This window comes from Heliangelus exortis, chromosome 1 (assembly GCF_036169615.1).
Source record: "Heliangelus exortis chromosome 1, bHelExo1.hap1, whole genome shotgun sequence".
Taxonomy (NCBI): domain Eukaryota; kingdom Metazoa; phylum Chordata; class Aves; order Apodiformes; family Trochilidae; genus Heliangelus; species Heliangelus exortis.
Genome location: NC_092422.1, coordinates 52,393,721 through 52,411,612, shown reverse-complemented (window position 1 = coordinate 52,411,612; position 17,892 = coordinate 52,393,721). Strand labels below are relative to the sequence as shown.

The 17,892-nt window shown below is 41.4% G+C and overlaps 1 protein-coding gene and 1 long non-coding RNA gene across 5 annotated transcripts in view; one reads left to right on the top strand and one right to left on the bottom strand.

The window, feature by feature from the left end:
• Nucleotides 1-813: 813 nt before the first annotated feature.
• LOC139791835 (uncharacterized) lies at nt 814-12,738 on the bottom strand. 2 transcript variants are annotated; one of them, XR_011724048.1, is made up of 3 exons: nt 12,198-12,738; nt 8,115-8,208; nt 814-1,010 (listed from the first exon to the last, which is right to left on the bottom strand). It is a non-coding gene; the product is annotated as an uncharacterized lncRNA (long non-coding RNA). The 2 variants fall into 2 exon arrangements; XR_011724047.1 differs by lacking the exons at nt 8,115-8,208; nt 12,198-12,738 and adding an exon at nt 4,178-4,587.
• An 89-nt stretch (nt 12,739-12,827) lies between these two features.
• TMTC4 (transmembrane O-mannosyltransferase targeting cadherins 4) overlaps nt 12,828-17,892 on the top strand; it is a 53,087-nt gene continuing 48,022 nt past the window's right edge. For 2 of the 3 annotated variants that reach the window (XM_071742561.1, XM_071742564.1), the window contains exons 1-2: nt 12,828-12,927; nt 15,227-15,442. In XM_071742561.1, coding sequence (XP_071598662.1) covers nt 15,281-15,442 — 162 coding nt within the window. In that variant the 5' untranslated portion in view covers nt 12,828-12,927; nt 15,227-15,280. Of the gene's footprint in view, nt 12,928-15,207; nt 15,443-17,892 lie in introns of those variants that run through there. The other variant, XM_071742551.1, reaches the window with a different exon arrangement.

The following is a 17,892-nucleotide window of genomic DNA, read 5'->3' as shown; positions in this document are numbered from 1 at the left end:
TATGCATATGCATGTGTATATAAAAAAGAGAAATCAAGTCACGACAGTTTACTGAAATCTACTTCTGGCCTCCGTCAGTCAAAACTGTTCTCTGGCTTTTCATACATTTGTGCATAAGTTCCCTACAGCTCCTTTGGACTTCTGCTAGGCTGAAAGCTTGACAAAACAGAACAAAAAACCAGATGCAATCTTATGAGTATGCTTACTGTGCAAGTAAATGCTTTGCTCTGCTGTTCAACCACAACCCTGTTCTCCTGTTAAACCAAAAAGCACCATGCCTACTGCTGAGGATCTTCATCTGGGTCTATCAATACAAATCCAGTCCCTCAAAATCACAGTCAGCTGGGTAACAGACACTAAATTCTGAGAGACACTAAAGTTTCACTCTTTTGCAATAAAGTAGTATTGTAAAAATGCCAAAGTTACACAAATTGTGGTGTACTATATAAATACAACAGAAATTAATAGAGGTATGGTTACTGATCAAAAATAATAATGGAGTTATCAGGAGATGGTTGAAAAACTGCTCTTATTCCCCTTTAAGCAGGTTTCCAGAGAAGACATTTTGAGCAGTCATTACATTCACTTATATATATATATAAAAATACATATACATCTATGTCTGTGTGCATATTTATATATAAATATGTCAACACAAATACATACATTTACATACATATCACCTATCACCTACTTTACCTATTAGGTACCTTATTCTGCTGACTGAACTACACACCTGAAGTACTCTGCTAACCTGTGCTTTCTCCCCTTCTTCTCAGCTTTGTGAAAGCAATACACATTGGGATTACTCTGTTCCTATCATAACAATAAAGCTTTATACCAAATTAAAAAGTGATTTCTTTTTCCCAGCCTTATTTTTATGTATATAATCTTTGCTGGTTTGGGATTTTTCTCAACTAGCATGGTGATGAACTTGCAGAAAATATCAAGCTGAATTCAGAAGCAGGAAGATTGTTTCCATGGCCTTTTTCCATTTCTTTCCTGTAGTCCTGAAAAATAAAATCCAAGAGGTTCTTTCATACAACACTTCTAGCAGGGAGCTTAAGGGGAAGAAAAAAAAAAAAAAAAAGGTAATTGTGACCCTGCCTTATGGCACAGTCAAATCAGAGAGTAATTTACTTTACGGTATGCAACAATGATGGTAAACCTGCATTTAAATGGTATTTTTAAATACTACTTAAATCTGCCATATTTGAGCAAGGATTCTTTATCTATCCTTATTCATGTTGATAAGGATTTTCTCAAGTATTCCAGTTGACCTTGATAGACTTTCTCCAGTGAGTACACACCATTACCATCTTAAATAGCCCTTGGGAATCTCCTGTGAGAACCCTTATCTTGCTAAGATATGACTTAATTATCGCTAGTAACACAAACTGTCGAAGAGTACTGAGCAGATTCACAGTTATTAGGCTTTTGCATGTTTAAGAAACAATATCTGTGATTCACTACAGTTTTTAGCAGGCAAAACAAGGTCTTCTACTTCCAAAACCTGAAGAATCATCAACAGCAAAGATGAAGCTGGTGTACACATCTAAAGCTGCTGAGGCTTTACATCTCCCTTGAACCAAAACTTGGGTGATGTGATAGCAACACAGCCTCTGGAAAAGCCTAGATGCCTAAATAGAACATGGGTCTGCCTAAAAGGTCTAGATTTACCTGAAAAATGCAGCTCCTCAACTGGCTGTTTTTGTAACAAACTGTTACAACTGCTTCTGTGATAAAAGATTTAGAAAATAACTGGAAAAAGGTATATTCATATGTGTTTAATTGTTTTCTTTGTTGCTTGTAAGAGAAATAGGTGTAAGAAAATTAGAGTAATGCTTTATATGGTACTCTGTTTTTTTAGGTCATTACATTATCTAAAAATTCAAGTTTCAGGGAAGAAGACAATGACTGGGTCTTGATAATTCCACTAATTATATAAAATACAAATATTTTTTCATAACTACTGTGCAACCAAATGGCTTGCACACTGAGCTTACTCTAGGTTGGCCTGTCTTCACTGAAATTTTTAGCATGAAAGTAGACAAGCTGGTGGAAGTGTTAAACTTTGCCAGATGAAGTGTATCCATCCGAGCTCTTAGTCCTGGTTTTCTATCAGGCTGAAGGTAAGAGATGGTGCTTTCAAGAAATGAGTGCACAGAGAGCAACTTTCCCTAACATCAGCATAATTTGGCTGAATGACATTACCTTGTTCCAAAACAAGCAGCCACACAAATTGAGTATTGTAAGGAAATAAGAAAATGGAGTGACATGATTACATACATTGATGCAATGCCATAGACAGGACAACATGCAGAAAAGATCCTTTCTGTGAGAAACATGCCTTTCTAAGTGAGACAGAGGGCTTAATAGGAGATCTCAAGGTACATTCAAGAGCAAAACAAACTGAAACCAAGGGGACAATAAAAGCAGATGGCCTAGGGGTGTGCTATTTGAATCATAGAATCATAGAATTGGCCGGGTTGAAAGGGACCTCAGAGATCATCAAGTCCAACCCTTGATCCACTACCACTGCAGTTACCAGACCATGGCACTGAGTGCCACATCCAGTCTCTTTTTAAATATCTCCAGGGATGGAGAATCCACCACTTCCCTGGGCAGCCCATTCCAATGTCTGATCACCCTCTCAGTAAAGAAATTCTTTCTAATGTCCAACCTAAACCTCCCCCAGCACAACTTGAGACCGTGCCCTCTTGTCTTGCTGAGGGTTGCCTGGGAAAAGAGACCAACCCCCCCCTGGCTACCCCCTCCTTTCAGGGAGTTGTAGAGAGTGATGAGGTCTCCCCTGAGCCTCCTCTTCTCCAGGCTGAACACCCCCAGCTCCCTCAGTCTCTCCTCATAGGATCTGTGCTCGAGTCCCTTCACCAACCTGGTTGCCCTCCTTTGGACCTGCTCCAGGACCTCAATCTCCTTCCTGAACTGAGGGGCCCAGAACTGGACACAGGACTCGAGGTGTGGCCTCACCAGCACTGAGTACAGGGGCAGAATCACTTCCTTGGACCTGCTGGCCACACTGTTCCTGATGGGATTCATTTGCATGGGATTCATAATAGAAGTTATGATTTTGTGGTGGGAATTCACAGTAGCCTAATAAGATTAGTCTCATTAGTCTTTACTTGTAGCCGGTGAAGACACACAGGGGAATTCATAGTAGGAGGAAGGTGAGCCTTTACTAAGAACTCCTCCCTTCCCCACATGTTCCTTTTTCTTTCCTCATTAGACAATCAGGACCATAAGCAGGAATGGGTAATTTGATAAAAGTCAGGCTGAAACTAGGGAGTTTATTGCTCATCTCTCAGCTTTAAGATGGATGCAATGATGTGTGAAGGTAGCACACATGAGCAGTGCCAGCAGCTTCACTGCTCAAGAAGCTGAAATGCCTTTCCCAGAACTATGGAGCATGGAAAGCTGCTGGCACAACTGCATCAGTATGTTTTGATCTTACACAATCTTAACAAATCTTTTTCTATCTGTTGTTCAGAAGAAGCCTACAGCTTTTCAAAGATTATTTTATAAACTCCTTCTCAAACTTGTTGGACATGTATGAACCTGCTTTGCTTTACTACTTAGAGGATTTTATACAGGTTATGATGCACCATTCCAGAATGAGACTTGGTGAACCTAAACATAAAATAATGATTCCTGAAGGAATTATAAAATTAATAACACAAGCACAACAAAGTTGCATGAAGAAAAATTGTTATTATTGCAGTCAACAGCTATTAATCTTTTGCCACATATTTAGGGAAACACAACTGCATGAAAGCAAATGTTTAAAAATTCATGTTATACAATTTTCTGGGACAATATAATTGGAATTATTGCCGTCTATAATTATTGCCTGGGGTCTTAATTTTTTTTCTCCTTATCTTCTACTTTCCCCCTTCTCTCCTAGCCTGCTAAGGAGATTTAACTCTTATTCATGTTTCAGTACACCACTTGATCACCACTGCCCAGTATTTCAGCCAGCGTGATATGCTGACAAAACACTAAAAGAAAATAATATATTTTAAAATAGATTTTCACAATACGGAGTTGCAGCATCAGTTGTCATGAAATCCACAATTTAATCCAGCTGAACCCCTGCCTTGCTGTTTTGCATCAAGTGGATTTAGTGGTCTTACATTAGGCTTTTTGTCTCTGCACTTACTTCTGTTGTTAGTGAGCACTATTAATAGTCTTGTAAGAACAGAAAGCTTCTCCTTTTGGATTAATTTGCTTGTTTAGAAATGGTCATTCATTAAAGCTATACAAGCATATTTGCTTGTCACACCAAGAGGTAGCTTAGCCAAGTGAGTACAGAACTGCACCTTTGTCACACACCAGGCTGGTGCCATTTGAGGTCAGGGAAATGGCATTACCAAGATTTGAACCTGCAAAACAGATCAAGCCTGCTCAGACACAGCTGATATCTTGCCAAATGGTCTCCATACTAGTTGCATTTGGACAATGAAGGTGTAGAAGACAATGTGAATGTCTGCAGATACAAGCTAGGGCTACGGTTCTGCCTGGCTCTGATCTCCTTCACTGAAGTGTTGATAGTGCCACTGAAGTTAACACACACACTGGAGCACTTGGCACTTTTTGGAACAGTTCCTCAAGCAGGTACTGAAAAAAAGGTAAAAATGTTCCACATACATACGGGTTGGACAAGGGTTCTTTAAAACCATTGATATCTTCCTTAAAAATAACCAATGTCTGGACTATATTAGAAAATTTCCTAGCATTTCCACTGGATCTGTGGAAGAATTTCTTGAAGTTTCTGACTCATTTGGAAGAGAATGAATACAAAGGTAAGGGACAACTGTGGAAATGTCCTTCCAACCAGATGCAGTCCAGAAATCTCCTACAGTTTTGGATTCTGCCTGAAGGTTTCTACAGGAAGTTCAAAGAGATAAACTTGCTGAAAGCCATCCATATATTTGCCTCAGGGAGCAGGACTGAAGTGCATTGTTAATAGCTTTACTTACAGCTTGCAGAATGGAGCAATTTCTTCTTCTTTGTCTTTTTTTTTTTTTTTTTTTTGACATTAATTAACCTTTGGTTTTTTTATGTGTTAAAAAAATAAGTGAGGAAAAAAGGCAGTAAGATTTTTCTTTCTTTTTCTTTCTCAGTAAATCAAACAGAATAATTGCAAGAGATGCTTATTATTAGCAGGCCTTGATTTCAGATGCACTAAGCCATCTATCTTTTGCTGTGGTTACAGGAGGAACAACTTGCCACAGCTAAGCCAGCCTATGATCCTGTGGGGCATCAACTCTTTTGCACTCACTGCCTACATGCACATTGCTATTCTGACATACCCTGGGGGAGATGTGAGTTTACCCTTCAGTGAAGTTATTTTTCCTTTATTATCCTGTTGCAGAATCTATCAGAGCCCACAATTCCACAATTGATTTGCCAGCAGCCGAGCCCTGGGGCTTGGAATGTAAATAAGACTAGGAATGAAAGTGGTGTTCACTGCAGCAGCTGACACTGAGTGCAGGTACTTCATCAATTGACCTGATTTCTGTAAAATCTGGCTGCAACCTTGAAAATTGCTTGCAATTACAATCTTTGCAATAAAATATTAGTCTCCATGGTAATGAGAAGTGCTTTCCTGACTTATTTAGAGAAAAAAAAAATGTGAGGAAATGACAGTATCTCTGAGAAAATGAAATTTTCAGTATCATTTCACAGTTGGACAGCTTCCTGCAGACTTGTCAACAGATTAGTTGCATTCTGCCCATTTTATACATGGGGAAAATGAGTAATTAATAGCCCTCAGGCCTTTTCTTGCAAAAATGAGATTTAATGAGCTCTGCAGCAGTATCAGAATGGGAGAGCACATAAACAGTTTGCCTGTGTCCACGCAAAGGACCATCACCAATGGAAGGATGGTCCTGCCTTACTCCTTACAAGATCTACTAAATGTTATTAAACAAATGTTGCTCTGCCCATTTACATGTTGCAAAATTGTGGAGCACAAATGATCTCTGGGGCAGGAATTCTGCCTTTCCTATGGTTTTGTATAGTACCTGTCACAATGGGATTCTGACACACGGGCCACAACTTACCAGGAGAAAAAAAAAATTAAGACCTAGTAGGCAACAGAAGAATAAGAAAAATGCGACAAGCTCTGTACAAAGCTGGGTGCACAGCGGCCAATATATTACTCAGACCAACTTATTAATGAGGGTCTGCTTTGGAAACCACATAAATATAGTCCTAAAGCTGGTTGTGAAACCTTTCTGAATAATTTTCTCACAGAAAACAGTCATTAAAAAAGGCTGGGAACCACAAAACTGAAGTCAAGGTGAGGAGAGAGAAAAGAGTAATACTTTTTATCCCTAGTTAAGAGAGCAAGAGAGAGACACAAAATTCAGACCATGGCAGCGTGCCCAGGGGTGTGTTATCAGCTCTGCTTTACCAAGGAACAAAGGGCCTTCCAGAAGATGAATGGTTAGCTGAAAAACTCAGTATTGGTTCTCCTATGATGGAGCTGTCTTGAATGGTCAGGAGAAGGAGAGGGGAGCTTCTGTGCTATGAAAATGTTTGGATTTTATCTTTCTTCTGCCTCCGTTTATAACCTTCTCTGTTGGGTTTTGTTTCTTGTTCTTGCCATTGCATGGATGTGCAATCACAGATAAGTGACTATCTCACTATTCCTCAGGTTTTCCACCTCTAAAGTGAGATGCATCCCATTGCCAACCACTCTAGATGAAAAAAAGATAAAGTATTCCTTCTTAAACTTCTTATACATCCATAATTACCCCTGAGCGAGAAGGGAAAGAAAAATGTTATTTACAAATCACAGCTGGAAATTGTCCAAAAGCAGCCACTCTAACTACACTCCACAGTAACTCATATGTCTTAAATTTCTCAGTGCTTTCTTGAGCAGACACTAAAATGCAAGCATCGCTGTGTGATCTTATGCTTACAGCCACATCTGTCTATGAAGCAAAAATATTTTATTAAGAGTAACAATTTCGTTTCACAAATACCAGTAACAAGAATAGTTTAAAACAATTTCTGCTTTTTATGGCAGTGTTACTCCCTGCTGCCTTGGTCTGCAGTCTGGTGTTGTCTAATGGCTCCCTGTTGGATTGTGCTGCCCACCAGTTTTGCCTCAGACACTGATGCAGTTTTAAGACCTTTCAATCCAGGTTCTGATTTGGGAGTGCTAAATTAGGTTCATATGAATCATGCACTATTAGCTTCTCACGTTTTTTGCATTATATTATGGAATGTTTCACTGTATATATGTCTCCAGAGTTCTCTTATTACTTTTAGGGTTAGCTTCAAAGACTATCTTGCTCCTATTTTAAAAATACAAGTCTTGGTCATAGAGTTCTTTACATGTGGATGAAATTTCAGGATTTCATGGAACCCATTGTTAAATAAGTAGGTCTGTGAAAATGGAATAAAATACCAGCTTAGACATGAAGCTGAAAAGCTAAAAATAACTGGAGAGGGAACCTTTATATGGAAGAAGGTACCAGCCCCAATTCATTGTTTCTTGTACCTCACATCATCATTACTCAGTACAAAATGGCACAATCAGACTAATGTACCACATTCAGCACTTATACTCCACTTAGGTGAATTATTATGAAGGTCCAATTTGCTAAAATTATGTAATACAGGGAAAGGCAAATAATTTTTCTGGTTCTCTGGCCACGGTTGCAAATGTTTTCAAGAGAAGCTACTTTAGATGCTTTTGGGTTTTTTAGTAAATTAGAATTTTCATTGATCTTCTATTGCTCAAACAATTATTTGGTCAACAATTTATATTGCCCAAAACAATTCTATATATTGTGCAATCAATTTAATCCTAAGTCAGATATGTAAGTTTTTAAAAGTGCCTATTTATATTTGTGTACATGTGTAGATAATAGACTATTAAACTGAAAGAGAAATAATTAACTACAAATTGATTCTGACAGAAATGCTTGTACAGAATTTTGATTGGGAAAATACAATTTTTAAATATAAAATTTGGAAATATTTTTTAAATCATATGTTAGCACATGCAACCATTCTGACTACATTTCTCCAATCTTTTCCTCATACAGCTTGAAATAATTTTGGGAAGAAAACTTGAGTACCTTTGAAAATGATTTAACAGTTCCACTTTCCATTTACATTTTCTTTTTATCTTCTGCTTGTGTCAAGCACAGATAGTTATTTTCATTTCAGTGTCTGGCAAAGAGAGGGTGGAGGTAAAAAGCACAGTTAAATGAAGACTTTGTATTTCTTCTAACATAACAAAAGCTAGGCAGATGCACAAGTAAAGTAATTCAGGCTTAATGCTTAACTTCTAATAAATTGGCATAACTACCCTGCTACTTTCCCTGAAAAGCTTTGGTTGATTATTGACAGACAATTATTTTTTCTGTACAAGCTAAAGTATATCTTGTACTATGTTGAAAGAATTGTAGTGAAGAGTAGTGATGAGGATTCTTTTAGTTCAGAGAACAAGAGTACCAGAATCTGTTACTCACAAGTGTTTGACCTGCTACAACATTTTCGTTTTATTATTTTCATTTTATTTTTACAAGAACACATTTTACAACCACCTTTATAGCAGACCATAACTCTCAGAGTTCGCTACTATTTTAAAGCTATTTCTTAGCTACCTGCTTCAGGGAAGGACAGTGTGTGATTAAATATATAGCTTAATGTAAGGCTGTGAGCCATAATCCTTAAAATCTACCCTAAACATTATATGGAGCAACAAGTCTTCAGCAGATATGCTCATTCTCAGCCAGTGAGCAAGGACATATCCAGAGCAGCCAGGCTGAGGGATCCAATACTTGACTGGAAGCCTCAATTCTGAACAAAATTGAAGTCATGGGGTCTGTCTGTCAATCCCCTTATAAATTCTGTCCCACCCAATCCAGAATTATCAAAGTACAGGGGGCTCAAGGATGTTTCAGATCCTACATGTTTCATAAAAATCATAATGGTTGTGTATAGCAATTCTACAGATACTTTAATTGAGAGACCGAGCTGCCCACCCATTCCATGTCTGGCTGGTGAGCTGAGAAGTCTGGGCAGGTCATTCCCCAGGGAACACACTCATAGCTCTGGCCAGTTACAAAATAAAGTGAATTTGGAGCAGGTGGCAATCCAAAAAGCAATGTGAGGAATATAGAGATATCTTAATAAAGATGATTTACCTGGGTCATGAGAGGAACTGCAGTTACTAAAGCAAGAGGTGTAGGAATATGAGACAGTGAAAAAAAATTTAAAAGAAGGCTCTGTTCATTCCACTGCTCTGACAAAAATCTTATTTTACTTTTGTTTCATTTGCATTTTGTTTTTATGACTTACAACTGATCAAGACTGCAACTGTAGCAGGCACAGGAGTTTGCCTCTGTCTACACACATATGCACACACACATACAACCTATGAGGGAGGTAAAAAGCAAGCTACCTACCACCTTCTGCTACTTAAAATGCCTGGTAGCAGAATAAATGCTTGGGACACAAGCTGCCCAGAGAAAGAGACCATCAAAGTATTATTAACAACAGTAGTGCAAATGTTTGCATATACAATGCTTGCACACGTCCAACCATGCAACAGGCAGTGACCAGCTGATTGCCCACAGTTGGGAGCAACTGTGCTCTGTGGCCATGCCTACATTTCTGATGGCAAAATCCAGGCCATGGGGAAGATGCAGCTGTTTCAAGAACAGCTACAGTAAAGACTGACAGTCTTTTTAGGCTTCTGAAGCATTTTGGTAGAATCCCTCATTACCATATTCCCTGACATTTTATTCTCTTTCCTGCAAAGTCGCTGTGATACTCGCAGACGCTGATCCCTTGAAATATGCTGCCTTTTGCATACTCCTTTCTTACAAAAGAAAGATTGGCCTTTGTGCAGATCTGCAACTGCAGGCTGCTAAAAATAAGGATGCAATAGCCACTTAGGTAGATCAATTTAGCATGCTGAGAAAACTACAGAGCAGGGAGATACTCACTTCATGCACATACCCTCCCAGAAATTGCAGATTAAAAAAAAAAAAAAAAAAAAAAAAAAAGTGGTATTTAGGAACTGTTTCAAATTGAAGTGCTATAACCCTCCAAAGAAGCAGACTGGAGATAAATTATGCAACTGTAGCTCATTTGAATCAGATTTCGAGGGAACTAGGGAACTCTGCAGAACAGGTATTTGCTCTGCAGTTCTTCACGTCAATTATAACAGAACAACATTGTAAAGGCTGCCGTATTATAAAAAGCAAAATAATAAAGCCCTAAGAAATAGGCTTATTTCAAAATGGAAAAAAATAGGGAGGAGGGACTTCTGTATATATTGTCTGATTCATAGGGAAATGCTAATCAGTACTGTTGTATTGACATAAATGGTGATGAGGTGATTTCTACCATCTGTGCTTCTGGCTATGTGGATGTATATAAATTCAACCAGAAGTGATGATATCAGCAACCTTACACTGAACAAATGAACTTCCAGTTATAAAACATAGATCAAGGGTGTGCAGATGTGTAAGAAATGCAAGCAATGGAGCTACTGAGACAAACATCTCAGTGAATGGGCCATTAGTAGAAATAAATACGTCAGCAAATGTGATAGAGTCAAACCCTCCACAGAACAAAATGTATCACAGAAATGTGCAAGTGACTCAACTAGTTTAAGTCTGGTAATTGTCACCGTTAGCCCGTGAGGCAAATCTCAACCTTGATTCACAGAACCTTACATCTGCTTAAATTAAAATAAATACTTACATTTGTACAAATTTAAGCTTTAAGTTAAATTAAATTTAGTTTTTCAGAGTTTATAAAAGACAGGAGAATACATGATAGATTGCCTTCCCTAAGGACTTTTTCTTGTTTTTCTGAACTGTGCCTCTCTCTCTTCTGAGGCCCTTCCATTAGTAAACACAAATTACTTAAAATGTCTATAAATACTGTGATCTCAGGAAGACCATTGGATGTGAAGAGTCTGGAAAGATAGCTGACAAGAACTTGACTTGATAATACGTATTTGAGGTAGTTTGGAGGGTGTAAGTTGTAACAGTAAGGAAATAAGACAGTTATGAAGCACCTCAACATGAACAGGTGTGGTGAACCAGGCATTTTTAGGAAGTGATATGAATCTTAATGCTTTGGATTTTAGGAACAGAAAACCTAGAACGCATGCTGTTATAGATTATCTCGCATTTTAACTCACACTTACAAGGCATTTTGACTAAAAAGTCATAAAGACATCTTCCACCTATCCTATTTTATGATTATAAACTTACAACCAAGATACAAAGATACAAAGCTTACCAATTATTCCCACCTACATCCCGAAGTCGGAGACAAGGGCAAAACAGCTGATTTTAAAGTACAAGACACAGTCTACTGCTTTGCTGGGCATGGTCATTGTGTATTTATTTTAGTGCTTATAACACAGACCAGAAGTTTCTGACCAGTGAAGAGAGCTTTGCATGCTTTGTAACAGCTGGTTGCTGGCTTTCTACTGCTTCCCAATCCCGAAACACCTCAGATGTTTTGCGATAGCTGTTTAAAAAGCAGAAGTTACAGGCTACCATCTTAAAAGCAGGAGCTTCACATATACTGGAATAATATACTAGCCTGGAAATTGTGCTTGTTCAGCTGCCGCCTCACAAGGAGCTCAGCTGCTTCTGTCGTGCAGCGGATGTTTCAAAGCAGGTGTCAAGTAGACAATTACTGGTGGCAACCACTGAAGCCCTCCCAAAGAAGCATTTCCACTTGAGAGTTAGAGCCTCCAAGGAGCTATAAAATAACCTTGTTAATTTGACACTTGATAATGCAAAACATCTCAAAAATCCCACTCCAAATTCTATGTCTCTGCCTGGCTCGGAGCCAGCATTTGTCATCCTATTTCATTACATTAAGATTTTATTGTTTTCAGGGAAGCTTCTGCCGAACATTTGGTGGTATAGCTCAACATTTAATCACACTTCCTTACAAGAAAAGCGCAACGATCAAAAGCATGAATAAAGCACACCTGATAAAGCCTTTTTTATTGCTTACTTAAGGCACTCTACCCGGCGGGGAACACCCCGCAACAAGCCCAGCGGGACTAGGGCCTTAGGGAGCAAAGAATCAGCAATACCGAGCACCGCAGCCCTAAGATCACCCCGGAAGGCAGCCCGCCGTCTCCACAGCCCCCGCCCCCCTCCCCCTCCACACCGTACCGCCTTTGTAACATTTTTCCAGGGGCATTTTCGCTTTGCGTTAATCTCGCCGCCGCGGGGATCTCGCCCCTGAGGGAAAGGCGGCGGGATCCAGTCAGAGGCACAGGCGCTCCCCAAACCCGCCGCCTTCCCCCGGGTCCAGGCGAGCCTCGACACAGGGCAGTCTCCTGGACGCCCCTGCTCACCCCCTGCTGACGGCCACTCTAACGGCCACCCCAACGGCCACCCTAACGGTCACGCCAACGGTCGCGGCGGCAGGGTGAGCCCGCATGAGCCGCCCAGCCCCCTCCCCCCGCGGGCTCCCAGGTGCGCGGGACAACGACGGCCAGGGGCGGGCGAACGGGCTCCGGGAAGGCGGTGCAGGCAAGGGGCAGAGGGGCAGCGCCCGTCCCCCGCCTCTGTGCAAAGCGGCGGGACGCGGAGTTCAGGGCGGAGAGGCAACGAGTCACCCCGGCACCGCCGCCGACAGCAAGTGACCGCCTCGCTCCGCTTCCTCAGCCCCGCCTGCCGCGCGTCACCGGCGCTACCGCCAATGGGAGAGCCGAGCTGCCCGGGGGGGCGGGGAGAAGGAGGGGTGGGGCGGCGGGACAGCCAATCAGCGCTGAGGATGTTTCCCGGAGGCAAAGCCATCGCGGCCCCTCCCCCGCCGGCCGCTCCGGCTCGGGGCTCGCCGGGCGGGAGAGTTTAGCGGCTGGGTGGGAGATGTCGTGCGGGTTCCTTCTCCGGGCAGGTAACGCCGCAGCGGGGGGGAAGCTGCCCTCGCACCGCTGCCTGGCAGGAGCTCTGGCGGACCTGGCCCGGACTGCGCGGGGGGCGTGGAGGGAGGGTTTGCGGCGGCGGGGCTGAAGGCTGGGGCGGGACGGGACACCCCCCTTGGCGGGGCCGCCGCCAGGACAAAGGGGAGCGGCGAGCGGGGGTAAGGCGGCCGCGGAACTCTCGGCGGGGCTCGCCCGCCTTATAGCCTCGCCTCTGCCGCCTTCCCGGGTGGGCTCCTTCCCGCCGGGCGCTCGGGACGCCCCTCAAGTTTGCGGGGCTTGGTGCGCGGCTGCCGTGAGCCTGGGTGCGAGACTCCCCGTGGCGCCGACTCCCTCCGCAGCCGTCCCGCCCCACACACACACACACGCTGCCGCGGGGATGGGGAGGAGCGGCCGGGGAGGTGGTCTCCGCCGGGACGGGGTGGGCTCGCTTTCTACCTGGGGAGGGCGGCGGGGCTGGCGGTCGGCGGCGGCCGCTGGGTAAAGGCGTGCGGGCCGGCTGGCGGCCGGGGAGAGGCTTGGAGGCGGCGGTCGGAGGGGTGTGCGCGGCGGCGGGGGGTGCAGCCCCGTGTGGGCTCTCAGGCCGGGCTTGGAGGGGAAGGCGCTGGCCGGGTAAGGGGCCCCCGGGGGCTGGGCTGCCCTGCGGGACCGCGGGGAGGGGGCTGGTAGCGGCTGAACCTCGGATAAATAGAGCGAGCGTAATGGGAGAAACTTTCTGGGCAGCGTGAATTTTGAGTAGCTTAAAATGTGTTGATTGGGCGCTGATGCTTTGCCTCGGTTGTTAGGAGCAAAGCAATCTACTTCCCTCGCGTTAACAGTCTTGCTTTTTAGCCTTTGTTTTCGTCAAACGGAGAGCACGAAGGTGAATTACTTCGAGAAAAGGTTTTGCTCTCTTAAAGTGGCCGGTCTGCTTTCCTCTCTCTCCTGAGAAGCTCCATTCTCTCTCAGCTTGCACGGCTCCGTGCTACCGACTTTATCTGAATTTGGGAGCGCTGGTGCATGGTCCTCTAAGCGAGAAAGGGCACTGCCGAGGCAGGGAGTACCGGCTGGCTGTGTGCATGTGTGCGTACAGAGACTGGGAATATGTGGAGGCTGGAATTAGCCTCTGTTGCGGACAGAAAGCTACCCAGCAATTGCCTTAGCAGCTCTAATGGCCAGATCTGTTCAAGAAGCCAAACGATTAGAGCTTCTTCCTAGATTGTATGAAGACATTAAATGTAATGTTTTCAAAGGGTGCAACAGCTGATTTTAAAAAGGAAATTAATAAGAAGAAAGTTAATTCGCTAAGCATTTGTCCCTAGAAAATGTGAAGTTTGTCTACCATCCTGTTGTTCTGGGGGCTTTTTTTGTTTTCTCCCTTGCTTTTCTATAGTTTGCTATTTGTAACCTCCTATCCCTGCCATTTATATCAGTACTTGATAAGAGTACTCACAATAGTACTGAACAGCCAGAGAAACAGAGGCAGAGTATTTGTCCAGGCAGAGATCTGGCTTGGAACATTAGAAGAGATCCTTCCAAGTAAAGGTGGCCCATGAGTAAACTTCCAGCCTTGGTACCTCCACACAGATACATGGCTCAGTGCTGTGGGGTTGCATGGTCATTTTCATCTACCTCAACAACCTCCTAAATCCATGAATACAGCAATGGAATTTGGGCTATACTGTACTTGTGGTGCACAGGGTTGAGCTAGTGACCACTACTTTGGTCTTAATTGTATACATCTTGTCTCATTGTTTGAATTCCTGATGTTTAGGGCCTAGTCCATTAACTGCTCTCTGTAGCTGTGATGTTTGTATGGGTTCCGTATATGGGCTATATGTAAGGCTAGATCCCTTAATTCAGGTAAAAGAAGAAAAATAAGCTCTTTTTTCATGATTGGTTTTCACACTCAGAAGCAAATTTTAGTGCTTATCATTCTCTTAAGACCTTTATAAATACTCCACAGTTTGATACTCTTCATTGTACTTCAGAAGAATAGAAAGGCACAGAAAAACAGTGACTTGCTCAAGGTTTCACAATTTGCCTGTGCCAAAGCTTAAACTTAGAATCTAAGAATTTCTTGGCTTTTTCTCTGTGCTCTGGCCATGAGAAACTGTCTTTCTTCTATATTTGCAGTACAAAATTATATTCTGGTATGTTCCAGTAATTATGAAATGCTCCAAGAGAAAAATGTGAGGTTGAATGAAACTTCATTCTCCTCTTCCAACCCAACTCTGTTTTTGACTTCTTTTTAAGTGAGATGCAGTTATGTGCATTTGTATGTATTTCTTTCAGATTTGCAACCAGCATAATGCTGAAGCTCCCAACTTGGAACAAGCATTTCACAGAATGGCACAAACAGAACCTAATCTGGACCATGATGTATCATGGCTCCTCCTTCCATCATACTGGGCTAAAGCACTTGTGGCATTGATTTCCTTCATCTGTTTTGCTAACAGCTACGATGGAGATTTTGTCTTTGATGATTCTGAAGCCATCATCAATAATAAGGTTTGTCTCTCTTCTTTCCCCTTGTGCCCTTTAACATAAAAGAAATTGTCAATGGTTGATTGAATTAGGCCCAAAATATTTAATCTTGGTAGAGAACTTCTGATACTTAATTTTTTTAACTTCATTTTCTGCTTTGCTTTATTTTGTTATGTTTTTTTTTTTCTATTTAAGGTTGACAAGCTGTGCAGCAGTGCATTGCTGGAAAGCTAGAAGCATAAGTATGCTTAACAGAATCTTACTCCTAAAGCTATTTGACTAACATAACTTGGGTTCTAATGAGTAAATAAAAGAGTGGAAAAGCTAAATAGCCTTTTTTTTTTTTTCTTTTCTCAGTATGTGTCCCTTTTCATTCTTAAGCAAGCGAGATGCTCTGCTTAACAACTCCTAATATCTGGTCAAGGGGAAGGGATCTCTTTTTGTCATACCAAGCAGACAAAGGCTAAGAAAGTGTTATGTAGTTTGGGTGAGTTTAGTATCACAGATTCACAGGGTACCTGTACACCAAGGCTGCCTATGGACCTCATTTCTAATACTCACAGATGCCAATGACAGGATGACAGATGAGTAAACCCAATGAATAAACTTAACTCTGGTTAAGGTACATAACGCATCACTAAGTGATTGTAGGGTGCAGGGGTTCTTCAGCTGTATTTTCATCTATAAAATTATTACAGAAGCAGGGAGAGCTTCCTTTTCCTATGTTTTTTCCCACTTAATGCTGCTGTGGCAGCAAATTTTTTTTTTAATAAACGCAAGAGTGTTTCTATGCTCTGTTTTAAAACTGATCATACATTCCATGAACAATCCTTGAAATACTTGAAGGTTAACATGGAACTCGAACAATCCAGAGATTCTTTTGTCTCTGAGAAGTTGAGTGTCGTCAGCTCTCACACGGTTCTGAGAATGACAGAATGAATTCTTAGATGTTTGGAAAGAGAATGACAGTAAAAAGAATCGCCCTCATCTGTTGGTTCTGTTTTCCTAAAGCCATGAGGAAACAGCACGGATAATCTAGAGACTCATACTGCTGGAATACAAGTCACATATTTTTGCCTTGCACAAGATTTAGAGGCAACTTGTCACAATGTTCCTTTTAGAATCCCACAGAATTACTGTTTCCTTAGGCAAATTTATATTATGCTTCTGTAAGTCATCATACCTTGAGTTCTAAATGTATGGGGGGAAAATACATCTGCCAAATCGAAAATAAATCTCAAAGCTTCTAAGAGATTGCTTTTCTTTCTTTTTTTTTTTTTTTTCCTCCCAGCAATGTTTCATTCTGTAAAGTTTTATTTGGGGCATGATTAAAACATTCAGCTTCCTGAAAGAATAAACAAAACACTGATATAACAAGGCAGGTTGTTTTGTACATATGCAACTTTCACACCTTTAATCTTTTCCCATTTCTTTCAGTTTTTATTTTCAAAATGTTTCAATTTACCTTCAACTTACAACAACTTGCACCAGGACTATAGCTGTTGGCAATGCTGAGAAATTCAACCACCTGCTTAAATAGATTAATTCTTACCTAGTCTGTATGTTTGAAAAACTGTGAAGCTTATTCTATTTTGCACATCAAAATCCTTTATCATTCCCAGGAGATTAAATGATGTTTTTGTGACACTATCATTTTAATACAGGGGTCATATGAATATGTTGGAATAAAAAATCCACAAGAAAAATCCGAGTTCACCTGTTTAATGGAGAGGGAGTGCATCTAGCAAAGGCACAATTTATTAAACAAAGTACATCGTATTTTATTCCTATTCATTAGGAGAGACAGCAGGTGAAATAACTGTGCAGATTTACTCAGCATTACTATTCTAGTATTTTTTGGGTACCATGCAGTGACCTTTCTATTACCTTACTACCTCCTGTCATCATCCCAATCTTTCAAATTTTATTTTTAATTTTTAATTTTTTTTTTTAGAGAGACACAGTTATTTGATGCCATGCCTACTGTATCTTGGAACTTTCTATAACTAGATTTTTGGGGGTTCAAGGCTGTTTTCCAGTTGCTTTCTTGACATTTTAAGCAGCATTTTAACTGGTACACAACAGTGGCTTTTGTCTTTATTTACTAGCTTGGCAAGACAAACAGCTTTTTTAGGAGAAACTGTAGGCACAATGTGTCGTTTCCATGAGCCTGTGTATAGAAAAACTGACCTTTCTCCAAGTATTGAGCTGTGCTGTCTGTAAACTGCTGCTAATCAAATATTTAGAGATTCTTTGATACCTATTTTCAGTTCTTAAAACCATATGTAACTTTTAAACAGCTGTGTCTCTTAGAACAAACCATTCCTATTTTAGGATAAGTCTGGTGAGAAAGAAATACAATGTAAGAAACTATTCTCCACAGAATTTGTATACAAAATCAAGATACACAACTGAAGATTATTAAGTCATATGGAAGTGTAATCTAACCACTAAGTAATTCCATGTATTCAGCT